At 42.2% G+C, this 24,848-nt stretch overlaps 1 protein-coding gene and 1 long non-coding RNA gene across 8 annotated transcripts in view; one reads left to right on the top strand and one right to left on the bottom strand.

The window, feature by feature from the left end:
* The window catches only part of LOC129006051 (uncharacterized), a 112,425-nt gene that overhangs the window by 34,497 nt on the left and 53,080 nt on the right, over positions 1–24,848 (top strand). Inside the window, exon 1 of one of the 2 annotated variants that reach the window (XR_008491895.2) lies at positions 7,842–8,360. The exons of the other annotated variant lie outside the window; for it this stretch is intronic. This is a non-coding gene — a long non-coding RNA (uncharacterized LOC129006051). Of the gene's footprint in view, positions 1–7,841; positions 8,361–24,848 lie in introns of those variants that run through there. 2 annotated transcript variants of the gene reach the window in all.
* CCNY (cyclin Y) overlaps positions 1–24,848 on the bottom strand; it is a 305,685-nt gene that overhangs the window by 254,115 nt on the left and 26,722 nt on the right. The window contains exon 4 of one of the 6 annotated variants that reach the window (XM_054435228.2): positions 9,576–9,606. The exons of the other annotated variants lie outside the window; for them this stretch is intronic. Coding sequence (XP_054291203.1) covers positions 9,576–9,606 — 31 coding nt within the window. The remainder of the gene's footprint in view (positions 1–9,575; positions 9,607–24,848) is intronic. 6 annotated transcript variants of the gene reach the window in all.

Genomic DNA, 24,848 nt, shown 5'->3' with positions numbered 1-24,848 from the left:
CAACATGGCGAAACCCCATCTCTACTAAAAACACAAAAATTAGCCAGGCATGGTGGCGTGCGCCTGTAGTCCCAGCTACTCAAGAGGCTGAGGCGGAGAATCGCTTGAACCTGGGAGGCAGAGTTTGCAGTGAGCCAAGATTACGCCATTGCACTCCAGCCTGGGCGACAAGAACAAAACTCCGTCTCAAATTAAATAAATAAATAAATAAATAAATAAATAAATAAAAACAATGAAGGCTGGGCAGGGTGACTCACGCCTGTAATCCTAGCATTTTGGGAGGCTGAGGCAGGCAGATCGCTTGAGCCCAGGAGTTTGAAACTAGCCTGGGCAACATATTGAGACCATGTCTACAAAAAATACAAAAATTAGCTAGGCATGGTGGCATGCACCTGTAGACCTGTCCCAGCTACTCAGGAGGCTGAGGCAGGAGGATCACTTGAGCCCAGGGAGATCAAGGCTGCAGTGAGCCGTGATCATGCCACTGCTCTCCAGGCCTGGGTGACAGAGTGAAACCCTGTCTCAAAACAAAACAAAACAAAAGACAGCAATGAAAACAGGCTTCCAGTACAAAAATAAGAAAAGACTGCCAATTTGTCAGGCTCAAATATCCCATGTGTTCAGGGAGTAAGAGAAATACCGTGCATAAATGCTCTGTACAGCCAAGAACATCTGCAAAATGATTATCACAGTTTGCCATGGACTACATGGAAGTGAAGTGACTTCATTTTACCTTCACTCTCCTAGGTAGGATATAAACAATTCTATTATGAAACATTTCCAGGAAGGTCTTCACACTGTCTCTCAGACAACCCTTTCTAGTGTTAATGGAAATAGATAACACATTTCAACCCATATTCAAAACTGGGCCTTCTATCATGTCTACACACATTGGCCATATATCTGTTGAACAAGGAGTATTATGCTTGTATTCAGGCAAAAATTGCTCCGAAAGCTAATATATGTTGTAGTTAAGATCTCAGCCTTGATGCCAGATTATCTGAGTTTGAATCCTTGTGTGATCTCTCTAAAGCATCTTTTCTCCTATTTAAATGGGTGTAATAGTCAGGCACGGTGGCTATAATCCCAGCACTTTAGGAGGCCGAAGCGGGCAGATCACTTGAGGTCAGGAGTTTGAGACCAACCTGGCCAACATGGTGAAACCTTGTCTCTACTAAAAATACAAAACAAATTAGCCAGGCATGGTGGTGGCCGCCTGTAATCCCAGCTACTTGGGAGGCTGAGGCAGGAGAATCACTTGAACCTGGGAGGCAGAGGTTGCAGTGAGTTGAGATCGCGCCACTGCACTCCAGCCTGGGCGACAAGAGCAAAACTCCGTCTCAAAAATAATAATAATAATAATGGAATGAATATTAGAATACTAGTTTGAATAAATAATAGAGCTTACATTAGAAGTCTGAACAAACAGCATATTTACTTTGAAAATGCTCTAAGCAGTATGTCTGCAAGCACATGTAACCCACTGAGTAAAGCAGTTGTTAAGCAGAAAATAAACAGATTTTTAATGAACCATATGGCAATGATAAATAAAAAATAAATTGTATAAGCGAATGCAAAAATAAAGATCTAAGAAAAACAAATATGAGACAAGACTACTGCTTCTGGCCATGAAGCAGTAACTGGTACTGGACTTGCCCTACTGCAATAAACAACAGGACACTAGAGAAGATATATGAAACAATTGTTTCAGACTCTGAACAACAGACAAAGCAGAACTGTAACCCCTGAGAGAAGTGAAACAAAGCAAGACCCACGCTCACCCCAGCTTTCTTTCTGAAGCTGCTTAACAGATTGTGATACAGGAGGGGAACTCAGGCAGGGCGTGGCAGTCTTGCTGCATTGATGAGACAGAGCAGAAGTAGAGATGAGGGAGGGCAGCTGGAATTTCCAGGGCAGGGTACCACAGATGAGTAAGCTAGACAGAGCAAGAGCTAGAAATCCACATGGGAGCCCTCTTGCATCTTTGGCTCATGCACAACGTAAAACTCTGTGAGGCCAAGCAAAGAGCATCTACTAGGAAACTGTAAGAGGAGCAGTCCCCAGAGATCTGAGAGGTGTTCAGGTTCTGAACAGACAAAGCCTAAAGACCTCGAAAGGATACTGTTCTGAAAACTTATGTGATTGTAGGAGTGGCATCATATTATTTGAAGGTACACTGATAAACTAAAGATATATTCCATAAACCTACAGCAATGATTGTTTTTAAAAAAGGAGTGTTATTCACCAATGGAGAATATAAAATGAAATACTGAAAAATACTCAACTAATCCAAAAAGGCAGGAAAAGAAGAAAAAAATAAAAACATATGGTATAAATAGAAAACAAATAGCAAGACAGTAGATTTAAACCTAACCGTATCAGTAATTATACTAAATGTATATGAATTAAGCATTCCAATTATAAATCAAAGATTATCCAATTGGGTAATAAAGTAAGGTCTGACTCTCTGGTGTCTACAAGAAATCCACTTTATACAGACACAAGAATGTTAAAAGTAAAAGGACGGAAAAAGGTAAACATGAGACATAAGAAAGGTGGATTGACTGTATTCATTTCTGGCAAAACACACTTTAGGACAAGAAATATTACCAGATATAAGGAGAGACATTTCACAATGATAAACTATCAAGTCACTAAGAAAAAATAACATTCCTAAATGTGAATGCACCCAGTTGCAGAACTTCAAAAGACTTGAAGCGAAAACTGACAGAATTTGAAAGGGGAAAAAGACAAATCCATAATTTAAATTGCATATTTCACCACCTTCTCTTGTATTGATAGAAATAGCAGACAGAAAACTGGTATGAATACAGAAGACTTGAACAGCGCTATCAACTAACTGGATCCAATTAACTTTTACAGAACGCTCCACCCTGCAATGGCAGACTAAACAGTGTTTTCAGTGCAGATGGAACGTTCATCATATGCTGGGCCATGAAACTAGTCTCAATAAATCCAGCAGGATTGAAATCACATACTGGGCTTCTCCAACAAAATGCAATTTAATTAGAAATCAGTAACTGAAACTGGAACTCTTCTACATTGCTGGTAAGAATGTGAAATGTTACAATCACTTTGAAAACAGTTGTCAGTTTTTTTAAATAATGAAGTCAAACATATAAACAATCGGACTTCTTGGTATTTATCCAAGAAGAATGAAAACATATGTTCATACAAAACATATACATAAATGATTTTAATCATCTTTATAGTTTTCAAAAACTGGAAACGACCAACCCAAATATTCATCAATAGATAACTAGATAAACTAACTACAGTTACAAAAAACAACAACAACAACAACAATGAGGCCAGGTACAATGGCTCATGCCTGTAATCTCAGCACTTTGAGAGACTGAAGTGGAGGACCACATGAAGCCAGGAGTTTGAGACCAACCTGAGCAACATAGTGAAACCCTGTCTCCACAAAAAATTAAATAAAAAAAATTAGCCAGACATGGTGGCACTCACTTGTAGTCCTAGCTACTCAGGCAGCTGAGGCAAGGAAGATTGCCTGAGCCCAGGAGTTTGAAGCTGCAGTGAGCCATGATTGTGCCACTGTACTCCAGCCTGAGCAACAGAGCAAGACCCTGTCTCTGTTTTTTAAAAAAGAAAAGAATGGAATAATACTCAACAATACAAATGGAGGCTGAGGCAGGAGAATCGCTTGTACCCGGGAGGTGGAGGTTGTGGTGAGCCAAGATCACACCATTGCACTCCAGCCTGGGCAACAAGAGCAAAACTCCATCTCAAAAAAAAAAAAAGTATTATAAGGGATAACTTATTTATGAATATCTGTATGCCAACAAATTAGATAACTTTTATTTATTTTTTTTTTCTGGAGACAGGGTCTCACTGTTGCCCAGGCTAGAGTGCAGTGGTGCAATCTCAGCTCACTGCAGCCTCCGCCTTCGAGGCTCAAGCAATCCATCTGCCTCAGCCTCCCAAGTAGCTGGGACTACAAGTGTGTACCATCACACCTGGCTAAAAGTTAAATAGCTTAGATGAGATAGACAGATGGCTAAAAAAGCCACAACTACTGAAACTGGCTCAAGAAGAAAGGGAAAATTTAAATAAATCTATAACAAAGAGATTAAATTAATCATCAGAAAACTACCACGGTGAAAATTCTAGGCCCAGGTAACTTCACTTGTGAATTCTACCAAACACTTAAAAAGTAATTAATACCAATTCTTCACCAACTCTACCAAAAAATAAAAGGGTATAACACTTTCCAAATCATTCTATTATGCCAGTATTTCCCTCATACTAAACCCCAACAAGAATATCACTAGAAAACATCTGTCGAGTATAGATGTAAACATCCTGAACAAAATACTAGAAAAGTGAAACCAGCAACATATAAAAAGATTTATGCCTCATGGCCAAGTGGGATTTATCCCAGAAATGCAAAGGTGGTTTAACATCTGAAGATCAATTAATGTAATACATGATACCAATGGAATAAAGGACAAGAAGACACAAGATTATCTCAATAGCTGTAGAAAAAAAGCATTTGATGAAATGTAACAATCTTTCATAATAAAAACATTCAACAAACTAGGAACAGAAAGGAACTTTCTCAACCTGATAAATGACATTTATGAAAAACCTACAGTTAACATTACACTTAATGGTAAAAGACTGAATATTTTCACTCTCAGATCAGGAATAAGACAAAGATATCTGCTCTCATCACTTCTATTCAATATTATACTAGAGGTTCTAACCAGGATAATTATAAGAAATAAAAACATCCAGATTGGGAAGGAAGAAATAAAATTATTTCTTTTAGCAAATGCAATGATCTTGTATCTAGAAAATCCTAAGGAGCTTAATTTAAAAAGCCTTAAAACTAAGGTATGAGTTCTGTAAAGTTTCAGGATAAGAGATCAACATACAAATATCAATTGTGCCAGACGCAGTGGCTCACGCCTGTAATCCAAACACTTTGGCAGGCTGGGGTGGGCAGATCATTTGAGGTCAGGAGTTCGAGACCAGCCTGACCAACATGGTGAAAGCCTGTCTCTACTAAAATACAAAAAGTAGCCGAGTGTGGTGGCAGGTGCCTGTAATCTCAGCTACTCGGGAGGCTGAGGCAGAAGAATCGCTTGAACCCAGGAGGCGGAGGTTGCAGTGAGCTGAGATCATGCCACTGCACTCCAGCCTGGGTGACAGAGTGAGACTCTGTGTCTTAAAAAAAAAAAAAAAAAAAAATCAATTGTATGTCTATACATTTTTAGTGATCAATCTGAAAATGAAACTTAGAAAACAATTCCATTTATAATAGCTCAAGAAAAAGTGATCCTAAGGAATAAATTTAACAAAGTGCAAAACTTGTATTTTGAAAACTATAAAACATTGTTGAAAAAAATTAAAGATGATCTAAGTAAATGGGATAATATCCCATGTCCACAGACTGGAAGGTTTAATATTGTTTAGATGGCAGTACCCCCTAGCTGACCTACAGATTCAATGCATTCATTACCAAAATTCCAGCTAACTTCTTTGCAGAAACTGGCAACCTGATTCTAAAATTCATCTAGAAATTCAAGGGATCTAGAATTAGCTAAAACGATCTGGAAAAACAAGAACAAAATTGACAGACTCACTCCTCCCAATTTCAAAACTATCTAGAAAGCTAAGTAATCAAGACAGTATGGTTTTGGCATAATGAACCTTACTGTCCTGAGAGTTCAGAAATAAACTTTCACATTTATGATGACTTGATTTTTGACGAGGGTGTCAAGACAACTCAATGGGGGAAAGAATAGTTTTCTCAACAAATGGTGCTGGGACAACTGATATTCATATGCACAAAAATGAAGTTGGATTTTCTACTTCACTCCATATGCAAAAATTAAACCCAAATAGATTAAGGACTTACAGGTAAGAGCTAAAACTATAAAACTCTTAGAGGATAACAGGCCGGGCGTGGTGGCTCACACCTGTAATCTCAGCACTTTGGGAGGCCAAGGCGGGTGGATCACCTGAGGTCAGGAGTTTGAGACCAGCCTGGCCAACATGGTGAAACCCTGTCTTTAATAAAAATACAAAAATTAGCTGGGCGTGGTGACAGGTGTCTGTAATCCCAGCTACTCAGGAGGGTGAGGCAGGAGAATTGCTTGAACCCAGGAGACTGCAGTGAGCCGAGATCTCGCCATCACACTCCAGCCTGGGGGACAAGAGCAAGACTTCGTCTCCAAAAAAAAAAAAAAAACAGAAACAAAAAAAAAAAACCACTCTTAGAGGATAACATTAGGCACTGGTTTCTTAGATACGATGCTGAAAGCTTAGGCAATGAAAGAAAAAAAGATAAACTGGACGTCATAAAAATTCAAAACTATTGGCAGGGCACGATGGCTCAGGCCTGTAATCCCAACACTTTGGGAGGCTGAGGAGGGTGGATCACCTGAGGTCAGGAGTTTGAGACCAGCCTGGCCAACATGGTGAAACCCTGTCTCTACTAATAATACAAAAGTTAGCCAGGCACGGTAGTGCACGCCTGTAATCCCAGCTACTCGAGAGGCTGAGGCAGGAGAATTGCTTGAACCCAGGAGGTGGAGGTTGCAGTGAGCCAAGATCGTGCCACTGCACTCCAGCCTGGGCGACAAGAGTGAAACTCTGTCTTCAAAACATAAAAATAAAAAAAATTAAAAATTAAAAACTATTGTTCTCCAAAAGATACCATCAAGAAAATTAAAAAACAACCCACAAAATAGGGAGAAAAATCCCAAATCATTTCTTGGGTAAGGGGCTTGTATACAGAATATATAAAGAACTCTTATAACTCAATAATAAAAAGACAAACCATCCAAGTAAAAATGGGCAAAAATTTTGAATTTCTCCAAAATGGATGTATAAATGGCCAATAAACCATGAAAAGATGCAACACCATTAGCTGTCAAGGAGATGCAAACCAAATCCACAATGAGGTGGCACTTCACGCCCACTAGGATTGCTGCAATCCAAAAGATAAGGTGGCAAATATGTGAAGAAACTGGAACCCCACTACTCTACTGGTGGGAATGTAACATGTTGCAACCTCTTTGGAAAGCAGTTTGGTAATTTCTCAAAAGGTTAAACATAGGGTTATCATATGTATGGCCCAGCAATTCTATTCCTAGACATATGCCCAAGAGAAATAAAATCTTAGTCCACACAAAAAGCCATACACAAGCCAGGCACAGTGGCTCACACCTGTAATCCCAGCACTTTGGGAGGCCGAGGCTGGTGGATCATGAGGTCAGGAGTTCAAGACCAGCCTGGCCAACATGATGAAACCCCATGTCTACTAAAAATACAAAAATTAGCTGGGCATGGTGGTGCGTGCCTGTAATGCCAGCTAGTCAGGAGGCTGAGGCAGGAGAATAGCTTGAACCAGGACCCGGGAGGCAGAGGTAGCAGTGAGCGAGATCGTGCCACTGCACTCCAGCCTGGGTTACAGAGTGAGACTCTGTCTCAAAAAAAAAAAAAAAAAAAAAAGGAAGTCGTACACAGATGCTGTAGCAGCATTACTCATAAAAGCAAAAATGTGGACACAACACAAACAACTGACAGAGGATTAAGTGAATAAAATGTGTTCTGTTGATACAATGGAATATTGTTTGGCAATAAAAAGAAATAATGTACTAATAATGCTATAACATGGATGTACCTTGAAAACATTACGCTAAGTGAAAGCAGCTAGCTTTAAAAGACCTCATGTTAGGCCAGGCATGACTCACGCCTGTAATCCCAGCACTATGAGGGGCCAAGGCAGGTAGATCACCTAAGGTCAGGAGTTTGAGACCAACCTGGCCAACATGGTGAAACCCCATCTCTACTAAAAATACAAAAAATTAGCTGGGCGTGGTGGCGGGTGCTTGTCATCCCAGCTACTCAGGAGGCTGAGGCGGGAGAATCGCTTGAACCCAGGAGGCAGAGATTGCAGTGAGCCGAGATTGCACCACTGCACTCCAGCCTGGGCGATATAAGCAAAATTCCATCTAAAAAAAAAAAACCTCATATTTCATGATTCCATTTAAAGGAAGTGTGTGGAATTATCAAATCTCTAGAGATAGAAAGTAGATTATTGTGTGCCCAGGACTGGAAAGGTTAGGGGTAAATAGGAGTGACTGGTAATGAGTAGGGAGTTTTCTTTTCAAGTGTTGGATTTATTTTTTGCTTTTGTTTTTGTTTTTGTTTTTTTTTTCGTTGTTGTTATTTTTTCGTATAGACAGGGTCTCACTATGTTGCCCATGCTGGTCTCGAACTCCTGACCTCAAGCAATCCTCCCGCCTTGGCCTTGGAAAGTACTGGGATTACAGATGTGAGCCACCGCACCTGGCTAAAGTGTGGTAATGTAAAATTGTATGTGATGATGGTGGGACAACTCTGAAAACATACTAAAAACCATTGAATCGTATACTTCAAATGAGTGAATTGTATAGTATGTGAATTTTATCTCAATTGTCTTTTTCAAAAAATTATAAAAACCAATAAAAAATAAATCAATGAAATTTAGCACATTAACAGGTAAAATAGAAAAACATAATTCTCTCAATAGATGCACAAAAACAAAATTTAACACCCTTTCATGGTTTTTTTTTTTTAAGACAGAGTCTCACTCTGTTGCCCAGGCTACAGTGCAGTGGCACAATCTCGGCTCACTGCAACCTCTGCCTCCTGGGCTCAAGTGAGTCCATGCCTCAACCTCCCAAGTAGCTGGGATTACAGGCGCACGCCACCATGCCCAGCTAATTTTTGTGTGTGTGTGTGATGGAGTCTTGCTGTGTTGCCTAGGCTGGAGTGCAGTGGTGCGATCTCTGCTCACTGCAACCTTCGCCTCCTGGGTTCAAGAGATTCTCCTGCCTCAGCCCGCCGAGTAGCTGGGATTACAAACGCATGCCACCACACCAGGCTAATTTTTTGTATTTTTAGTAGAGAGCGGGGTTCCACCATGTTAGCTAAGATGGTCTTGATCTCCTGACCTCGTGATCCGCCTGCCTCAGCCTCCCGAAGTGCTGAGATTACAGGCATAAGCCACCATGCCCAGCTGATTTTTTAAAAGCAACATTCATAGTCAACAAATAATTGAAGGAAACTTTTTTTTTTTTTTTTTTTTCCAGACAGAGTCTCACTCTGTCACCCAGACTGGAGTGCAGTGGGGCAATTTCAGCTCACTGCAAAACAACCTCCACCTCCCAGGTTCAGGTGATTCTCCTGCCTCAGATCCCCGAGTAGCTGGAACTACAGGCACCTGCCACCATGCCCAGCTAATGTTTGTATTTTTAGTAGAGTCTAGGTCTCACCATGTTGGCCAGGCTGGTCTCAAACTCATGACCTCAGGTGATCCGCCTGCCTCGGCCTCCCAAAGTGCAGGAATTACAGGTCTGAGCCACTGCTCCCGGCCAGTTTTTTAAAAGCAACATTCATAGTCAACAAATAATTGAAGGGAACTTTTGGGACCTGATAAAAGTTATCTACCAAAAACAAATTTAAATAAAACATACTTAATGGTAACGCACCAAATGTTTTTACTCTAAGATTGGGAACAAAGCAAGAATGTTCACCTTCCCACTTTTCTTCCTTTTTCTGGAGGGCCTAGATGATGCAATAAAGTAAGAAGAAGAAAAAGAAAGGATTACTGGTTGGAAAGAAATAAGTAAAACAGTCTTTATTTATAGGTCGTGACTACATGTGTGGAAAATCCTAAAAAATGTACATTGTTAATCAATGAGTAATATTAACAGGATCATTTGATAGTCAATATACAAAAACCAACTGTATTTTTTATACTACCAGCAAATAATTAGAAAGTAAATATTAATATCATTTATAATATACAAAATAAAATTTTTAACAAATTCAAATGTATGTGCAAGATCTTTACACTAAAACTCTAAAATATTGAAATTTTTAAAAACCTCGGTAAATGGAGAGATATCTATGTTCATGAACTAGAAGACATAATATCAATGTAAAGATTCAGTACAATCACTATTGCAGTCTCAGAAGGATTTTTGAAATGGAATTTCTGATTCTAAAATGTACATGGAATACCAAAGGATCTAAAATGACCAAAATAATTCTGAAGAAGAATGAACTTGGAGGTTTTACACTGCCTGATTTTAAGACTTACTATAAAGCTACAGTAGTCAAGGCAGTGAGGAGAAACTCAAAAATGTATTCATACATTGGTGGATATTGATTTGGCCAACTGATTTCCAACAGAGATTAAAGGTAAAACTGAATGGAGAGAAGATATTCCTTCTAACAAATAGTTGTGGCACAACTGGGCATCCTTATGGGAAAAAAAAATGAACCTTGACCCTTAACGTCACTAAACACACAAAACTGAATTCAAAATGGATTGTATACCTTAAATGTAAGCGCTAAAAGTAGAAAAATACTAGGAGAAAATCTTTACAACCTTGGGATAGGCAAACATTTCTTAGGGCACAAAAGCACAAACCATTAAAAATGATACTAAATTGACTACATTGGAACTTAAAACTTCTTCCCATCTAAAGATAGCAAGCCACAGACTGTAGAAAAAATACATATATACATATATATGACAAATTATTCATTTGTAGAATATATAGAAAAATTTTGATAACAATAATAAGACAAATAACCCAATGACCCAATAATACAAATAAACACAACCCAATAAGACACACTTGTCATTACAGAAAAGATTTGAAGAAGCATTTCTTCAACTATCTTCAAATAAAATTTATAGAACATATATGTGTTAATAAGCACATGAAAGGATGTTCAATGTATTTAGTCATCAGGGAAATGGAAATTAAAATCATAATAGGATTAACTACTCACTTAATAAAATAGCTAAAATTTTAAGCCTGCCTATACCAGTAATAAGTTACAAGGTGGAGCAAGTGGAACCTTTATACATTACTGGTGGGATGTAAATGATACATCCATTTTGGAAAACAGTTTTGAATTCTCTTATAAAGTAAGACATATTTACCATATGGCCTAGGAATCCCTTTCCTAGATATTTACCCAAGAAAAGTTAACATACACAACCATATAAAGACTTTTTTTTTCCACTTTGGGAGGCCGAGGTGGCTGGATCACTTGAGGTCAGGAGTTCGAGACCAGCCTGGCCAACATGCTGAATCCCCATCTCTACTTAAAAAACAAAAATTAGCTGTATCTTTTACATGAATGTCTATATCAGTTTTATTCACAATATTCAAAACCTGAAGACAAACCAAAAGTTCATCAACAAGTGAAAAGACAATCAAATTATGGTATATTCATATTAAATACAATGAAATAAGAGTCAGTAATAAAAAGAAATGAACTACTGATAGACCCAACAATGTGGATAAATCTCAAAAATATTATGCTGAGTGAAAGAAGCTAGACACAAAAAAGTACACTATATGATTCCAATTGCATGAAATTCTAGAACAGGCAAAATTAATACAGGAAGAAAACAGATCAGTATTTGCTTGGATTCAGGAATGGCGGAAGGATTGATTGAAACAGTACATGAACTTTTAGGGGTGATAGAAATATTCTGTGTCTTGATTTTGGTGGTTATTATGCAGATGTGTTTATTTGTCAAAATTTATTTTACTGTATGCTTAAAATGGGGCTTCATATTATATGTAAATTAATGAACTGTTTATTCTAAAAAGTAAATGTGTGTGTATAACATTTAAAGAACCCTAAAATAATTTTAATTATTTAAATAGGGAACACGATATCCTCAAAATAATTTTAGGCTTTCTCCCCTTTTGAAGAAACATACAACACCTCTATTTGGACAAACTATAGTAGAACACATTTTTATAATAATGAGTGCTCCAATCCTTTAAAGAGATTCTAACCTTTGAGTTTGAGTCTCATTTAGGAATAAATCCTTTTAAGTTCTACATAAAAAACACTCTCTTGAATTATGTAAAAAGAAACCACTGCCCACTTTCAGAATTTTTCACTGCCAAAAAGACTGCAGCTAAGAAGATGCTCTTTTTGATGGAGAAAGGACACCTTCAAAAATTTCTGTACTTTCTATGGCTCGCGCCTGTAATCCAGCACTTTGGGAGGCCGAGGCAGGTGGATCACTTGAGGCCAGGAGTTCGAGACCAGCCTGGCCGACATGACAAAACCCTGCTCTACTGAAAATACAAAAATTAGCCAGGCGTGATGGTGCTCACCTGTAATTCCAGCGACTTAGGAGGCTGAGATGCTGAGATGAGAAGATCTCTTGAACCCACAAGGCAGAGGTTGCAGTGAGCAGAGATTATGCCACTGCCCTCCAGCATGGGCAACAGAGCGAGACATTCCATCTCAAAAAAAAAAAAAAAAAAAAAAAGGCCAGGCACAGTGGCTCGCACCTGTAATCCCAGCATTTTGGGAGGCCGAGGCAGGCAGATCACCTCAGGTCAGGAGTTCGAAACCATGGCCAACATGGCGAAACCCTATCTCTACTAAAAATACAAAAATTAGCCAGGCGCAGTGGAGGGTGCCTGTAATCCGAGGTACTTGGGAGGCTGAGGCAGGAGAATCACTTGAACCTGGGAGCTGGAGGTTGCAGTGAGCCACGATCATGCCGTTGCACTCCAGCCTGGGCAACAGAGTGAAACTCCGTCTCAAAAAAAAAAAAAAGGGTAAGGTAAAATATTAATTCAGTAAACTGAAAAGTTAAGTATGTATATCATAGTATCTAGAGTTACCACTAAATAAATAAAAAGAAGGAAAAAAGCTGTACGGAGAGATATCATCAAAAAGAAATCATAAATTAAATTGGAATAGTAGAAAATAGTCACATAATCCCAAAGAAGTCAGAAAAGAGGAAACAAACATAAACCAGAGGGAACAAACAGAAAACAAGTAATAAAATGTTAAACCTAAATCCAGGCCAGGTGCGGTGGTTCACACCTGTAATCACAGCACTTTGAGAGACTGAGGTGGATGGATCACCTGAGATTGGGAGTGCGAGACCAGCCTGACCAACATGGAGAAACCCTATCTCTACTAAAAATACAAAATCAGCCATGCATGGTGCCGCGTGCCTGTAATTTCAGTTACTTGGGAGGCTGAGGCAGGAGAATTGCTTGAAACCGGGAGGCGGAGGTTGCAGTGAGCCGAGATCGTGCCATTGCACTCCAGCCTGGGCAACAAGAGCGAAACTCCATCTCAAAAAAAAACGAAAACAAAAACACCTAAATCCAACCACATCCATAATTTTTAAAAATGCAAATGGTTTAAACACAGCAATTTGAAGTCAGAGATTACTGGCCGGGCATGGTGGCTCACGCCCCTAATCCCGCCACTTTAGGAGCACTTCAGGAGCCCAGGAGTTCAACCCCAGCCTGAGTAAGTAACATAATGAGACCCTGTCTCTACAAATAATAAAATAATAATAATGATGATAAAGAAATAAAATTAGCCAGGTGTGGTGATTAGTCTGAGTAGTCCCAGCTACTCAGGAGTCTGAGGTGTCCCAGCTACTCAGGAGTAGTCCCAGCTACTCAGGAGTCTGAGGTGGGAAGATCACTTGAGTACAGGAAGTCAAGGCTGCAGTGAGCTGTGATCACACCACCACACTCCAGTCTGGGTGACAGAGCAAGACCCTGTCTCAACATATACAAATAAATAGAGATTATCAAAATGGATGTTAAATGAACCAAATACATGCCATCTACAAGAAACTCAGTTCAAACATAATGATATACGCAGCTTTAAAGTAAAAAGATGTGTGGCTCCTGCCTGTAATCTCAGCACTTTGGGAGGCCGAGGTGGGCGGATCACTTGAGGTCAGGAGTTTGGAGACCAGCCTGGCCAACATGGCGAAACCCTCTCTCTACAAAAATTACAAAAAATTACCCAGGCATGGTGCCGGGTAATTACAGGTGGTGCGCACCTGTGGTCCCCAGCTACTCGGAAGGCTGAGGCAGGAGTATTGCTTGAACCTAGGAGGCGGAGGTTGCTGTGAGCTGAGATCGTGCCGCTGCACTCCAGCCTGGGCGACAGAGCAAGACTCTGTCTGGAAAAAAATAATTAAATAAAACAAACTGTAACAAACTTAGAAAAGTTGAAATCATACAAAGTATGGCCTCTAACATAATGAAACTAACCTGGAACTGAATAAGAGAAAGAAAAATCCCCCAAATGCTTAGAAATTAAACAGCACACTTCTAAATTGTTCATGGATCACAGAGGAAGTTCCAAGGGAAATTACAAATTATTTAGAATTGAGTGAAAATGAAAATAGAACATATCAAAATTTGTGGGATGCCCTTGAAATAGTGATTGGAGGGCAATTTATGCCATCAGATGCTTACGTTAGAAAAATAAAAATGTCTTAAATCAATAGCCTGAGCTTCCACCCCAAGAAACTAGAAAAAGAAACTAGCAAAATAAACCTAACCAAGCGGAAGGAAGGAAACAAGGATCAGAGAAGAAATCAACAAAATTGAAAATAAACAAAAAAAGAAGAGCGAAAATGAACGCTGGTCCTTTGAAACAGCAATAAAATTAATCAACTTCTGGAAAGACTGACAAAAAAGATAAAACACACATTACCCGTATTAGGAATGAGGGAAGGATTTCACTCCAGATCCCACAGACATTAAAAGGCACTATAAGGGAATACTATGAACAGCTATATCCACATAACTTCAGGCACGGCAGGAGGAAGCGATTACACAAAGGGGCATGAGACACTTTGGGACTGAGGGATATGTTCATTTTCGTGATTATGGTGATGGTTTTACAGATGTATACCTGCATCTGCAAACCTGGGCAGCATAACCCAGGCAATGAGAATACCTGGAAAAAAGTTGAAAGCCTGAGTCCTGGGTACTCCTTCATGTAAGGCGGAGGAAGACAAGGAAGATCCATTTGTCAAACTATGCACTTGAAATATGTACAGTTTATGATCTGTAAAGCATATCTCAATTAAGCTATTTTTTATTTTTGTTTTTATTTTATTTTATTTGAGATAGTCTCATTCTGTCTTCCAGGCTGGAGTGCATTGACCCGATCTCGGCTCACTGCAGCCCCCATCACCCGGGTTCAAGCGATTCTCCTGCCTCAGGCTCCCAAGTAGCTGGGACTACAGGTATGTGCCACCACGCCCGGCTAATTTTTGTAGTTTTAGTAGAGACAGGGTTTCACCCTGTTTGCCAGGCTAGTCTTGAACTCCTGACCTCAAGTGATCCGCCCTCCTCGGCTTCCCAATGTGTTGGAAATACAGGCCTGAGCTACCTCGCCCGGCCCAATTAAGCTATTTTTTAGAAAAACCGTTATGAAGCAGTACACTATTCCTTGTAGGTGGTTAGGGTGTCCATTACCTACCGTCAAAACTGTCCTTACCGGCTGGGCACAGTGGCTCACGCCTGTAATCCCAGCACTTAAGGAGGCCAAGGCCAGTGGATCACAAGGTCAGCAGATGGAGACCATCCTGGCTAACACAGTGAAACCCCATCTCTACTAAAAATACAAAAAATTAGCCAAGCATGGTGGCACGTGCCTGTGGTCCCAGCTACTCAGGAAGCTGAGGCAGGAGAATCACTTGAACCCAGGAGGCAGAGGTGGTTGCAGTGAGCCAAGGTCACACCACTGCACTCCAGCCTGGGCGACAGAGTGAGATTCAGTCTCTAAAAAAAAAAAAAAAAAAAAAAACAACAACAAAAAAAAACTGTCCTTACCCTTGTACAATAAGATTTTATTATTCTTCCGCTATTGTCTTTCCTCAAGTCACAATCTGTCCTTAACTAATATTTCTACTGTGTGCAATGAAATATTGATATTTTTATCCACATATCTCATCTTCTATACACTGAATTATAAAATCAGAAGATTTTAGTGTCTTCTGCTGCTCGATTCACTTAAGTAGAGGATAGTTTTTATCATCTAGTGTCATCAATGGTAGTACACTAAATTATTCAGAAATATATTCACCAGCAGAGTTCCTAAAAATACATGAATCAAAAGCTAGTTTGGGCCTCAGGGAGAATCCACTGCCTTCATTAATGCTACAGACTCAAGAACTGTACCCTCAATGATCCCAGTGGGGTGGTGAAACCCAGGTGAAGTTCACTCAATGTGCAGCACATCTCAGTAATCAAAGGAATACAGACGTGGAACACGTTATAGCATGTAATTACAAGCTGGAACTCTCTCGGGCGCACTAAGCTTGGGCACCATAAGATGTATCTCTTTACTGTCATTTGTTGTTAAGCAGTGATATACAATTTATATGTCCTAACAGCCTGGCAATAGGCTCTTCTTCATTGTGAGTACAGAACAACGTGCACTGACCAACTCCACTACAGCCCCATTTTCTTTTCTTTTTCTTTTCTTTTTTTCTTGTCTTTTTTTTTGAGACACAGTCTCACACTGTTGCCCGGGCTGGAGTGCAGTGGCGTGATCTTGGCTCACTGCAACCTCTGCCTCCCAGGTTCAAGCGATTCTCCTGCCTCAGCCTCCCAAGTAGCTGGGATTACAGGCCCCTGCCACCACGACCAGTTAATTTTTTGTATTTTTAGTAGAGACAGGGTTTCACCATGTTGGCCAGGCTGGTCTCAAATTCCTGACCTCATGATTTGCCCGACTTAGCCTCCCAAAGTGCTGGGATTATAGGCATGAGCCACCATGCCCGGCCTGTTCAGATTTTTAAAACACTTTGGGAGGCTAAATGAGAGGATCTCATGAGCCGAGGAGTTCAAGACCAACCTGGGCAACATAGTAAGACCCCATCATAGTAAGACCCCAACATAGTAAGACCAACAATTTTTTAAAAATAATCTGGCATGGTGGTGCATGCCTGTGGTCCTGGCTAGTTGGGAGGCTGAGGTGGGAGGATCACTTGAGGCCAGCAGTTTGAGGCTGCAGTGAGCTATGATTGCACCACTGCATTCCCAGCCTGGCTGACAGAGTGAGCAACGCTGTCTCAAAAAAAAAAAAAAAAAAAAAAAGGTGTAGATGAGGAAGATTCAACAAAACAGAATGAGGAGTAGGTAATGAAGTAAGAGATGTCCTTGAAGCCAAGAAAAGATAGAACTTTATGAAGGAGAAAATGAACAACTTTGTGAGCTGCTGCCAAGAGTTCTAGGAAGATGAGAACTGAAAATTAACCATGAGATTAAGAAATATGCAGATCTTGTTTATTCTACCAGCTGTACAGAGTTATAACATACCTCATTTACAGAGTAGAATTGAGTGTTTTCAGTATATTTAAAGAGTATTACCACCATCACCACCAACCATTTTAGAACATTTTAATAATCTCATCCATGCCATAGCATGTATCAGTAGTTCCTCCCTTTTATGGCTGAACACTATTCCGTGGTATGGTTATATCACATTGGATATATCACGTTTCATTCATTTCTCCATTCAGCAGTTAATGGACATTTGGATTTTTCTCATTATTTAGCTATTATGAATAATATTATATGCTACTATGAAAATTCCTGTACAAGGCCAGGCGCGGTGGCTCACGCCTGTAATCCCAGCACTTTGGAAGGCCAAGGCAGGCGGATCACGAGGTCAGGAGTTCGAGACCAGCCTGGCCAAGATGGTGAAACCCCGTCTCTACTAAAAATACAAAAAAAATTAGCCGGGCGCAGTGGCAGGCGCCTGTAATCCCCGGGCACTTGGGAGGCTGAGGCAAGAGAATCACTTGAACCCTGGGGGAAGGAAGTTGCAGTGAGCCGCACCACTGCACTCCACCCTGGGCGACAGAGTGAGACTCTGTCTCAACAAAATAAATAAATAAATAAATAATAAATAATAAAAATTCCTGTACAAGCTTTTATGTAGACATTCCATTTCTCTTGGGTGCATACCTAGGAGTGAAATTGGTGGGTCAAATGGTAACTATGGAAACTTTTAAAGGAGTGCCTGTTTTCCACAATGGTATTTTCCATTCCCACCAGCATATGTGAGTGGTTCCAATTTCTCCACATTCTCCCTAACTCTTTTTACCTGATGTCTTCATTATAGCCATGCCAGTGGGTGTGAAGTGGCGTTTGATTGTGGCTTTGATTTGCATTTCCCTGATGACTAATGAGGTAGAGCATCTTTTCGTGTGCTTTTTGGCCACATGTACGTATTCTTTGGAGAAATACCTCCAGATCCTTTGCCCATTTTTTATTTAGATTGTATGTCTTTTTAGTATTGAGTTGTAAGAGCTCTTTATATAGTCTAGATACAAGTTGCTTATTAGATATGTGATTTGTGAAAATTTTATTGCATTCCATGGGTTATCTTTCACTTTCTCAATAGTGTATTTTGAAGTGCAAATGTTTTTTATTTTGCTGATGTCCAATTTCTCTATTTTTTCTTTGACTTCTCTTGCTTTCAGTGTCATATCTCAGAAGCTGTCACTAAATCCAGGGTCATTATTTCTATGTTTACTTTTAAGAGGTTTGTATTTTGGGCTCCTACATTTAATATTTCAATCTGTTTTGAGTTAATTTTTGTATATGGTGTGAGGTAAGGGTCCAACTTCATTCTTCTTGCATGTGGCTATTCAGTTGTCCCAGTATCATTTGTTGAAAAGACTCTTCCTTCCTTCCTTCTTTCCTTCCTTCCTTCCTTTCCGCCTTCCTTTCTTCCTTCCTTCCTTTCCTTCTTCCTTTCTTCCTTTCTTTCCTTCTTCCTTTCTTTCTTTCCTTCTTTCCTCACTCTCTCACCCAGGCTGGAATGCAGTGGTGCAATCTCAGCTCACTGCAACCTCCACCTCCCAGGTTCAAGCGATTCTCCTGCCTCAGCCTCCTGAGTAGCTGGGACTAAAGGCATGCACCACCATGCTCGGCTAATTTTTATATTTTTTGTAGAGACAAGGTTTCACCATGTAGCCCAGGCTGGTATTCTTTCTTTACCAAATGGTCTTGGTACCCTTGTCAAAATCAACTGGCCATAGATACAAAGATGAAACGTGGAGATCTTTGGTGATCTGAACAATAACAGTTTTTATGAAATGATGGAGACAAAAATTTAATGGAAATGGATTCATGGTAGAATGGGAATAGAGGAATTGGAAATAGTGAGTAGAAACAAGTTTATTGAGGAGTTTGCTAGCAAAAGCAGCTGGAGGATGGAGCCATAACAGGGGGTTAGGAGTTCAGCTCTTAGCTAAAGACCTCTATGTGATCTTTCAAACTTGATCACAGGCAATTACACAGGCTTTTCCTGGCAGGCCTCACAGGGAAGGCTGCCCTTTCCACGCCAGACTTGATGCACAGCCAGTGCATGACAGTCCTGAAGGGTGCTGTGGTCAAGGACTCAGGTCCCATGGGCAGGCCTTGCTCTCACACATCTGCATTCCTAGTCCAGGTGCCTCCATTTGAAATCTCTTTGGGGTCTCTGAATGAGGCCTTCCTCAGATGCCTCTTCTTATCATGAAGAGAAGAAGGAATCTTGCTTCTCTATTTGGACTTGGTTATTTTCCATCCTTAACCCTTCCCCTGATATCTGACCCTCTGCACACTGTTCCATGAGGGAAAACAGAGCAGATGGGAGTGGACATTCCCTCCAAGTGAGCCCCTTGCTTAAGGTATGGCGTTAGATGATTGAAGGTGTGACCAGGAGCGGTGGCTCATGCCTGTAATCCCAGCACTTTGGGAGGCTGAGGCAGGTGGATTGCTTGAGGCCAGGAGTTCAAGACCAGACTGGCCAACGTGGTGAAACCCCATCTCTACTAAAAACAAAAACTAGTTGGGCGTGGTGGTGCATGCCTGTGATTCCAGCTACTCAGGAGGCTGAGGCAGAAGAATCACTTGAACTGGGGAGACGGAGGTTGCAATGAGCCAAAATTGTGCCACTGCACTTCAGCCTGGGTGATAGAGTGAGACCCTGTCAAAAAATAAATAAATAAATAAAAGATTGAAGGTTTGACTGGTGCTTTCATTTTGGCTTGTTGTTTTAATCACGACTCTAATACTATTTGGAGAGCTCTGGAGAGCTGCACTGAGCCCCCAACAGAGAGTGTCTTGTTGGTTGTTTGTTTTTCTATGGGAGGCATTACCAGCAAGATCATGTACTGATGAGAATGGGCCAATAGAGAAGGACTAATAGAAGAGAGAGAGAGGGCAGCTGGAGGCAGAAGGCATGGCGGATAGCGTGCCTTTGCCGGGATCCCCTCTCAGGGCTGGTGCACCCAGCCCCTGGCTCCTGGCAGGGAAGGTTCACAGCCGCATCACTTACTGGGAATGCCCTCAGCCACAGAGAACTGCCTTGCCCAAGGGTATTCCCCTCCCAGTAGGTGACCCATGGCCAATACCAGAGTCACAAAGGAATGGTCTCCAGCCCAGCTCCACAGCACCCTATAGAATTGCCTGAAGCTTTAGTTGCATTTGCATTTTGGGTCAGTTTCTCCTTCTGCTCAGTCCTGTCTTCCTCACCTGCCTACACATGCCTCTCAACAGCATTTCTGTATGCAACACTCTACCTCTGTTTCCAGGGAATATCTAAGACAATTGGGGTGGTCCTGGGAAGCATACTCTAAGATGGGACTTTGGAGCTGGATCCCTGCTGGCAAGCTGGCAGTAGGGACCCCATCACTAGTGTGGGGCGGAGTATGGACAGATCTGGGGTGCTACAGCAGTTCAGGGACTGACTTTCACCTGGAGTGGCCTGGGCTCCTCTGGCATATTCTCCAGCTCCTTTGGTGTGTGCTCTCTCCTCTCCCTTGTCAGGCCCATGGCATCCTCAGTTGGACTTTGCTGGGACATGACCTATTACTGGTCTGTAATCAGCACTGTATCTTTTGAGCTCTTGACAAGTCCCTGATGATAGGATGAGGATGGGGGGCAGGTCAGCAGAGGCTGGAGGACTTGCTGGAGAGCTGGCCTCACACTCTCTTCCCCTCTTCTCCCGACGTCATCCATCTCTCAGGTGACACTCCTGCCAAGGACTTTGAATTCATCCCCTCTTTCCCCTCACCTGACCACCCAAGCACCTCCAGGCTCACCCTTCCTAAACTCTGCACTAAAGGCAGGAGGGACCCCATCACTTAGAGAATATTATTGCCTCCCCACTGTCCTCAGGATAAACCGAACTCATTGCATGGCCTCTTAGGATATGGGCCCTCCCCAGCCTCATCCCCTAAAGACAGGGGGAAAGGGCCAATTGGGGTACACAGGCCCAAACCCAGGTCTCTGAGGAAATCCCCCCTGAATACCACTGTAGATGACCATGGCCCAGCCCACAACATACAAATGTGAGCTCTGTGACAAGAAGGACTCTTTTGGAAAAAAAAAAAAAAAAAAGAATTTACACGGGCATAGGATGCACTGGCTGTTGCAGTATCTCTGGTGCTAGAGACTGAGAGAGACATGGAAGCTATTTCTAAGTTTCTGACTATTGCTAAGCACCACGGGTTCATAGAGAAGAAACAGTGACAGGCTCAGGACAGTTGGTTATCACCAGTTCCGAAGGCCTCCTAGGCAGAGTTTAAGGAAGTCTTAACCTGTAGCTGGAGAGTAGACAGAAAGGAGGACCTGGCTCAGAGCTGAATCTTCACAATAGCAGAGGCTCAGAGAAGGTTGAATTCTCGGCCTCAGCAGGTCTCTGGGCAGGATCAGGGCCTAATAGGAAAGGAGTACGACCCTGAGACTTGAGATGGGAATACTGGATGGATACAATTAAGAACCTTGAATCTACTGGGCTTGCAAAAGTGGGCCTTTCTTCTTGTTAAAAAATAGTATTCTCTACTTGCTTAAAGATGTTGCAGAAGCCTTAAATGAGGTAGATGCTTTGCAAGATGAAAGTTGCAACCCTCAGGATCACCCCCTCTTCCTCTCCTGGCAACAAGACCAGTGACAGGTCAAGTAAGTCCCAGCAAAGCCCAACTGAGGCTGCCCTGGGCCTGACAAGGGAAGAAAGAGAGCACACGCCAAAGGAGCTGCAGAATCTGGCTGAGTCCTGCTGGCAGGAGCTAGAATATGCATGAGATGGAATCCCAAGGTGCTGGATCCAGAGCAGCTGAACGTAAATTTGGATAAGTGAGCATTTATCAATCTGGGAGCACTCCCTTGTTATAAGGATTCAACACCCTGGCAGGTGTTAAGACACCACGAAGATGGCTCTTGGGAGCCTGAAGGTGATGGGCCACACTCAAGAAAGGGCCTGTCACACAAAGGCAGAACACCCACAAGCTGACTGTGTGCCACAGGAGAGCCCGGAAGGCCAAAGTGATGAAGAAAGGACTAGTGAGAGGGGCCCCAAAATTGTGGAGAGTTCTGTAGTGACTGTCCCCTGCAGACCAGGGCTGATGAAAGGGGATACTGTTCACAACTGGGCTCCCTGCCAGGCACAGTGGCTCATGCCTGTAATCTCAGCACTTTGGGAGGCTGAGGCAGGAGGATTGTTTGAGGCCAGGAGTTTGAGACCAGCCTGGGAAACATAGTGAGACCCTGTCTCTATAAGAAATTTCAAAATTAGCTGGGCATGGTGATGCATGCCTGTTGTCCCAGCTACTACAGAGGCTGAGGTAGGGGGATAGCTTAAGCCCAGGAGGTTGAGGCTGTGGTGAGCTATGATTATGCCACTGCACTCCAGCCTGGGTGACAGAGCAAAACCATGCCCCTAAAAATAAGAATAAATAAATAAAAACCAAGAACTGGGCTCTCTGACATAGCAGTGAGGATTCTAACCTTCCAAAATGATGGAGGCCGAGTAGCAACCATTAGAATCAAGGCAGGTACAATTATCTCAATGAACACAAGGTTGGAAAATGGCAGCGAGGAGGAGTTCCTCGCACAGAGAACAAAGAATAGGGCTTACAGGACATAATTCTTAAAAGTCAAAGATGGTTAGGAGGCTAAAGGTAGCCACTGCAGTAAGTCACGATCCCTTGTTTGTTTCTGGACCTGAGCCTATTTTCAGGTCCAGAACTTACTGAATGAGAAGTCTGTGGCTGCAGAAACATGACAAATGTATTTAGTAGTGATTCCCCAGTCCTTCTGCAAAGAACTATGGCTGCTTACATGGGTAACCGTGCCTAGGTGAAAGGGGAATACCTGAACTTTTTGAGGATTATTGGATAGAGTCTGGATTGACACTGAAACGTGGGATTTGAAGCATCACCATGCCTTCCCTGCTAAACCGAGGGTGGCTGGGGCCGTGTGGTCCATGGGTCCTGACCTAGGTCCAGCTTGCAGACCTGCCCAGTGGTCATTCCTCTGGTCATGGATGTACAATAAGACTGGACACACTCTTTTTTTTTTTTGAGATGGAGTCTCGCTGTGTCACCCAGGCTGGAGTGCAGTGGTGTGATCTCAGCTCACTGCAAGCTCCGCCTCCAGGGTTCATGCCATTCTCCTGCCAAGGCCTCCCAAGTAGCTGGGACTATAGGTGCCCACCACCATGCCCAGCTAATTTTTTGTATTTTTAATAGAGACGGGGTTTCACCGTGTTAGCCAGGATGGTCTTGATCTCCTGACCTCGTGATCAGCCCGCCTCGGCCTCCCAAAGTGCTGGGATTACAGGCGTGAGCCACCGCACCCGGCCAACTGGACACACTCTTTAGCTGGCAAAATCCCCACCTGCAAAGTGAGAATTATTGCAGCGGGAAGGCCGAGTGGAAACCTCTGAACTCCTTTCTCTCACAGGAACAACAGTGAATCCCCTGGGCGCGGTGGCTCATGCATGTAATCCTAGCACTTTGGAAGGCCGATGCGGGCAGATCATTTGAGGTCAGGAGTTCAAAACCAGCCTGGCCAACATGGTGAAACCCTGTCTCTACTAAAAACACAAAAAAATTAGCCGAGCATGGTGGCGGGCGCCTGTAATCCCAGCTACTTGGGAGGCTGAGGTAGAAGAATTGCTTGAACCCAGGAGGCTGAGGTTGCAGTGAGCCAAGATCACACTGCCTGGGTGACAGAGCGAGACTCTATCTCAAAAAAAAAAAAAAAAAAAGGAACGATGGTGAATCAAAAACAATACCTAGAAAGCAATGCCACCCTCAGATCCTTAAAGAATGAATGGCTAGTGATCTCTGTCATATCCCCATTTCTTCCACCAGTCTGGCCCCTGCAGAAGCCAGGGGGATCACAGCAGGTGATGGGAGACTGCAGCAGACTTAACTAAGGGGCAGCCCCAGCAGCAGCTGCTGTACCCATGTGGCAGCTTTGCTACAGTGCGTTAGCACTGCTGCTGGCACAAGGCGTATGACCATCCGGCTGACAAATGTGTTCTTTCCCATCCCTCCCAAAAAAAGAAGGATGAGAAGCAGTTACCATTCACATGGGACACGAAACAGTATACATTTCAGTCTTCCCTCGGGACTACATTAGCTCCCTGCCTTCTGTCACATTACACTTGAAAGGGACCCGGACCATCTGGACATTCCACAGAATAAGACATTGGTCCTCTTTGTTGATGACCTGGTGCTAATTGGACCTGCGGAGGAAGAGATGGCAAGTTCATTGGAGGCCTTGATAAAACATATGCCATTTGCAGGGTGAACAGTGAGCCCTGTGCAGGTTTAGGAGCCTGTGACATCAGAGAAATGCTTAGGGGTCCAGAGGGCTGAAGTATGCAGGGATATCCCCTCCCCACCCCCACTGAGAAGATGCATAGCACATGGTGATTTGGTTTGGCTGTATCTCCATCCAAATTTCATCTTGCATTGTAGCTCCCATAATTCCCATGTGTTTTGGGAGGGACCTGGTGGGAGATAATTGAATCATGGGGGCAGTTTCCCCCATACAGTTCTCATGGTAGTGAACAAGTCTCACAAGATCTGATGGTTTTAAAGGGATTTCCCCTTTCATTTGGTTCTCATTATGCCTTGCCTGCCACCATGTAAGGCATGCCTTTGCTCCTCCTTCGCCTTCTGCCATGATTGTGAG

The sequence above is a fragment of the Pongo pygmaeus genome, chromosome 8 (assembly GCF_028885625.2).
Source record: "Pongo pygmaeus isolate AG05252 chromosome 8, NHGRI_mPonPyg2-v2.0_pri, whole genome shotgun sequence".
Classification (NCBI taxonomy): domain Eukaryota; kingdom Metazoa; phylum Chordata; class Mammalia; order Primates; family Hominidae; genus Pongo; species Pongo pygmaeus.
Note: the sequence above shows the minus strand (reverse complement) of the source record. Positions and strands in the feature narration are given on the sequence as shown.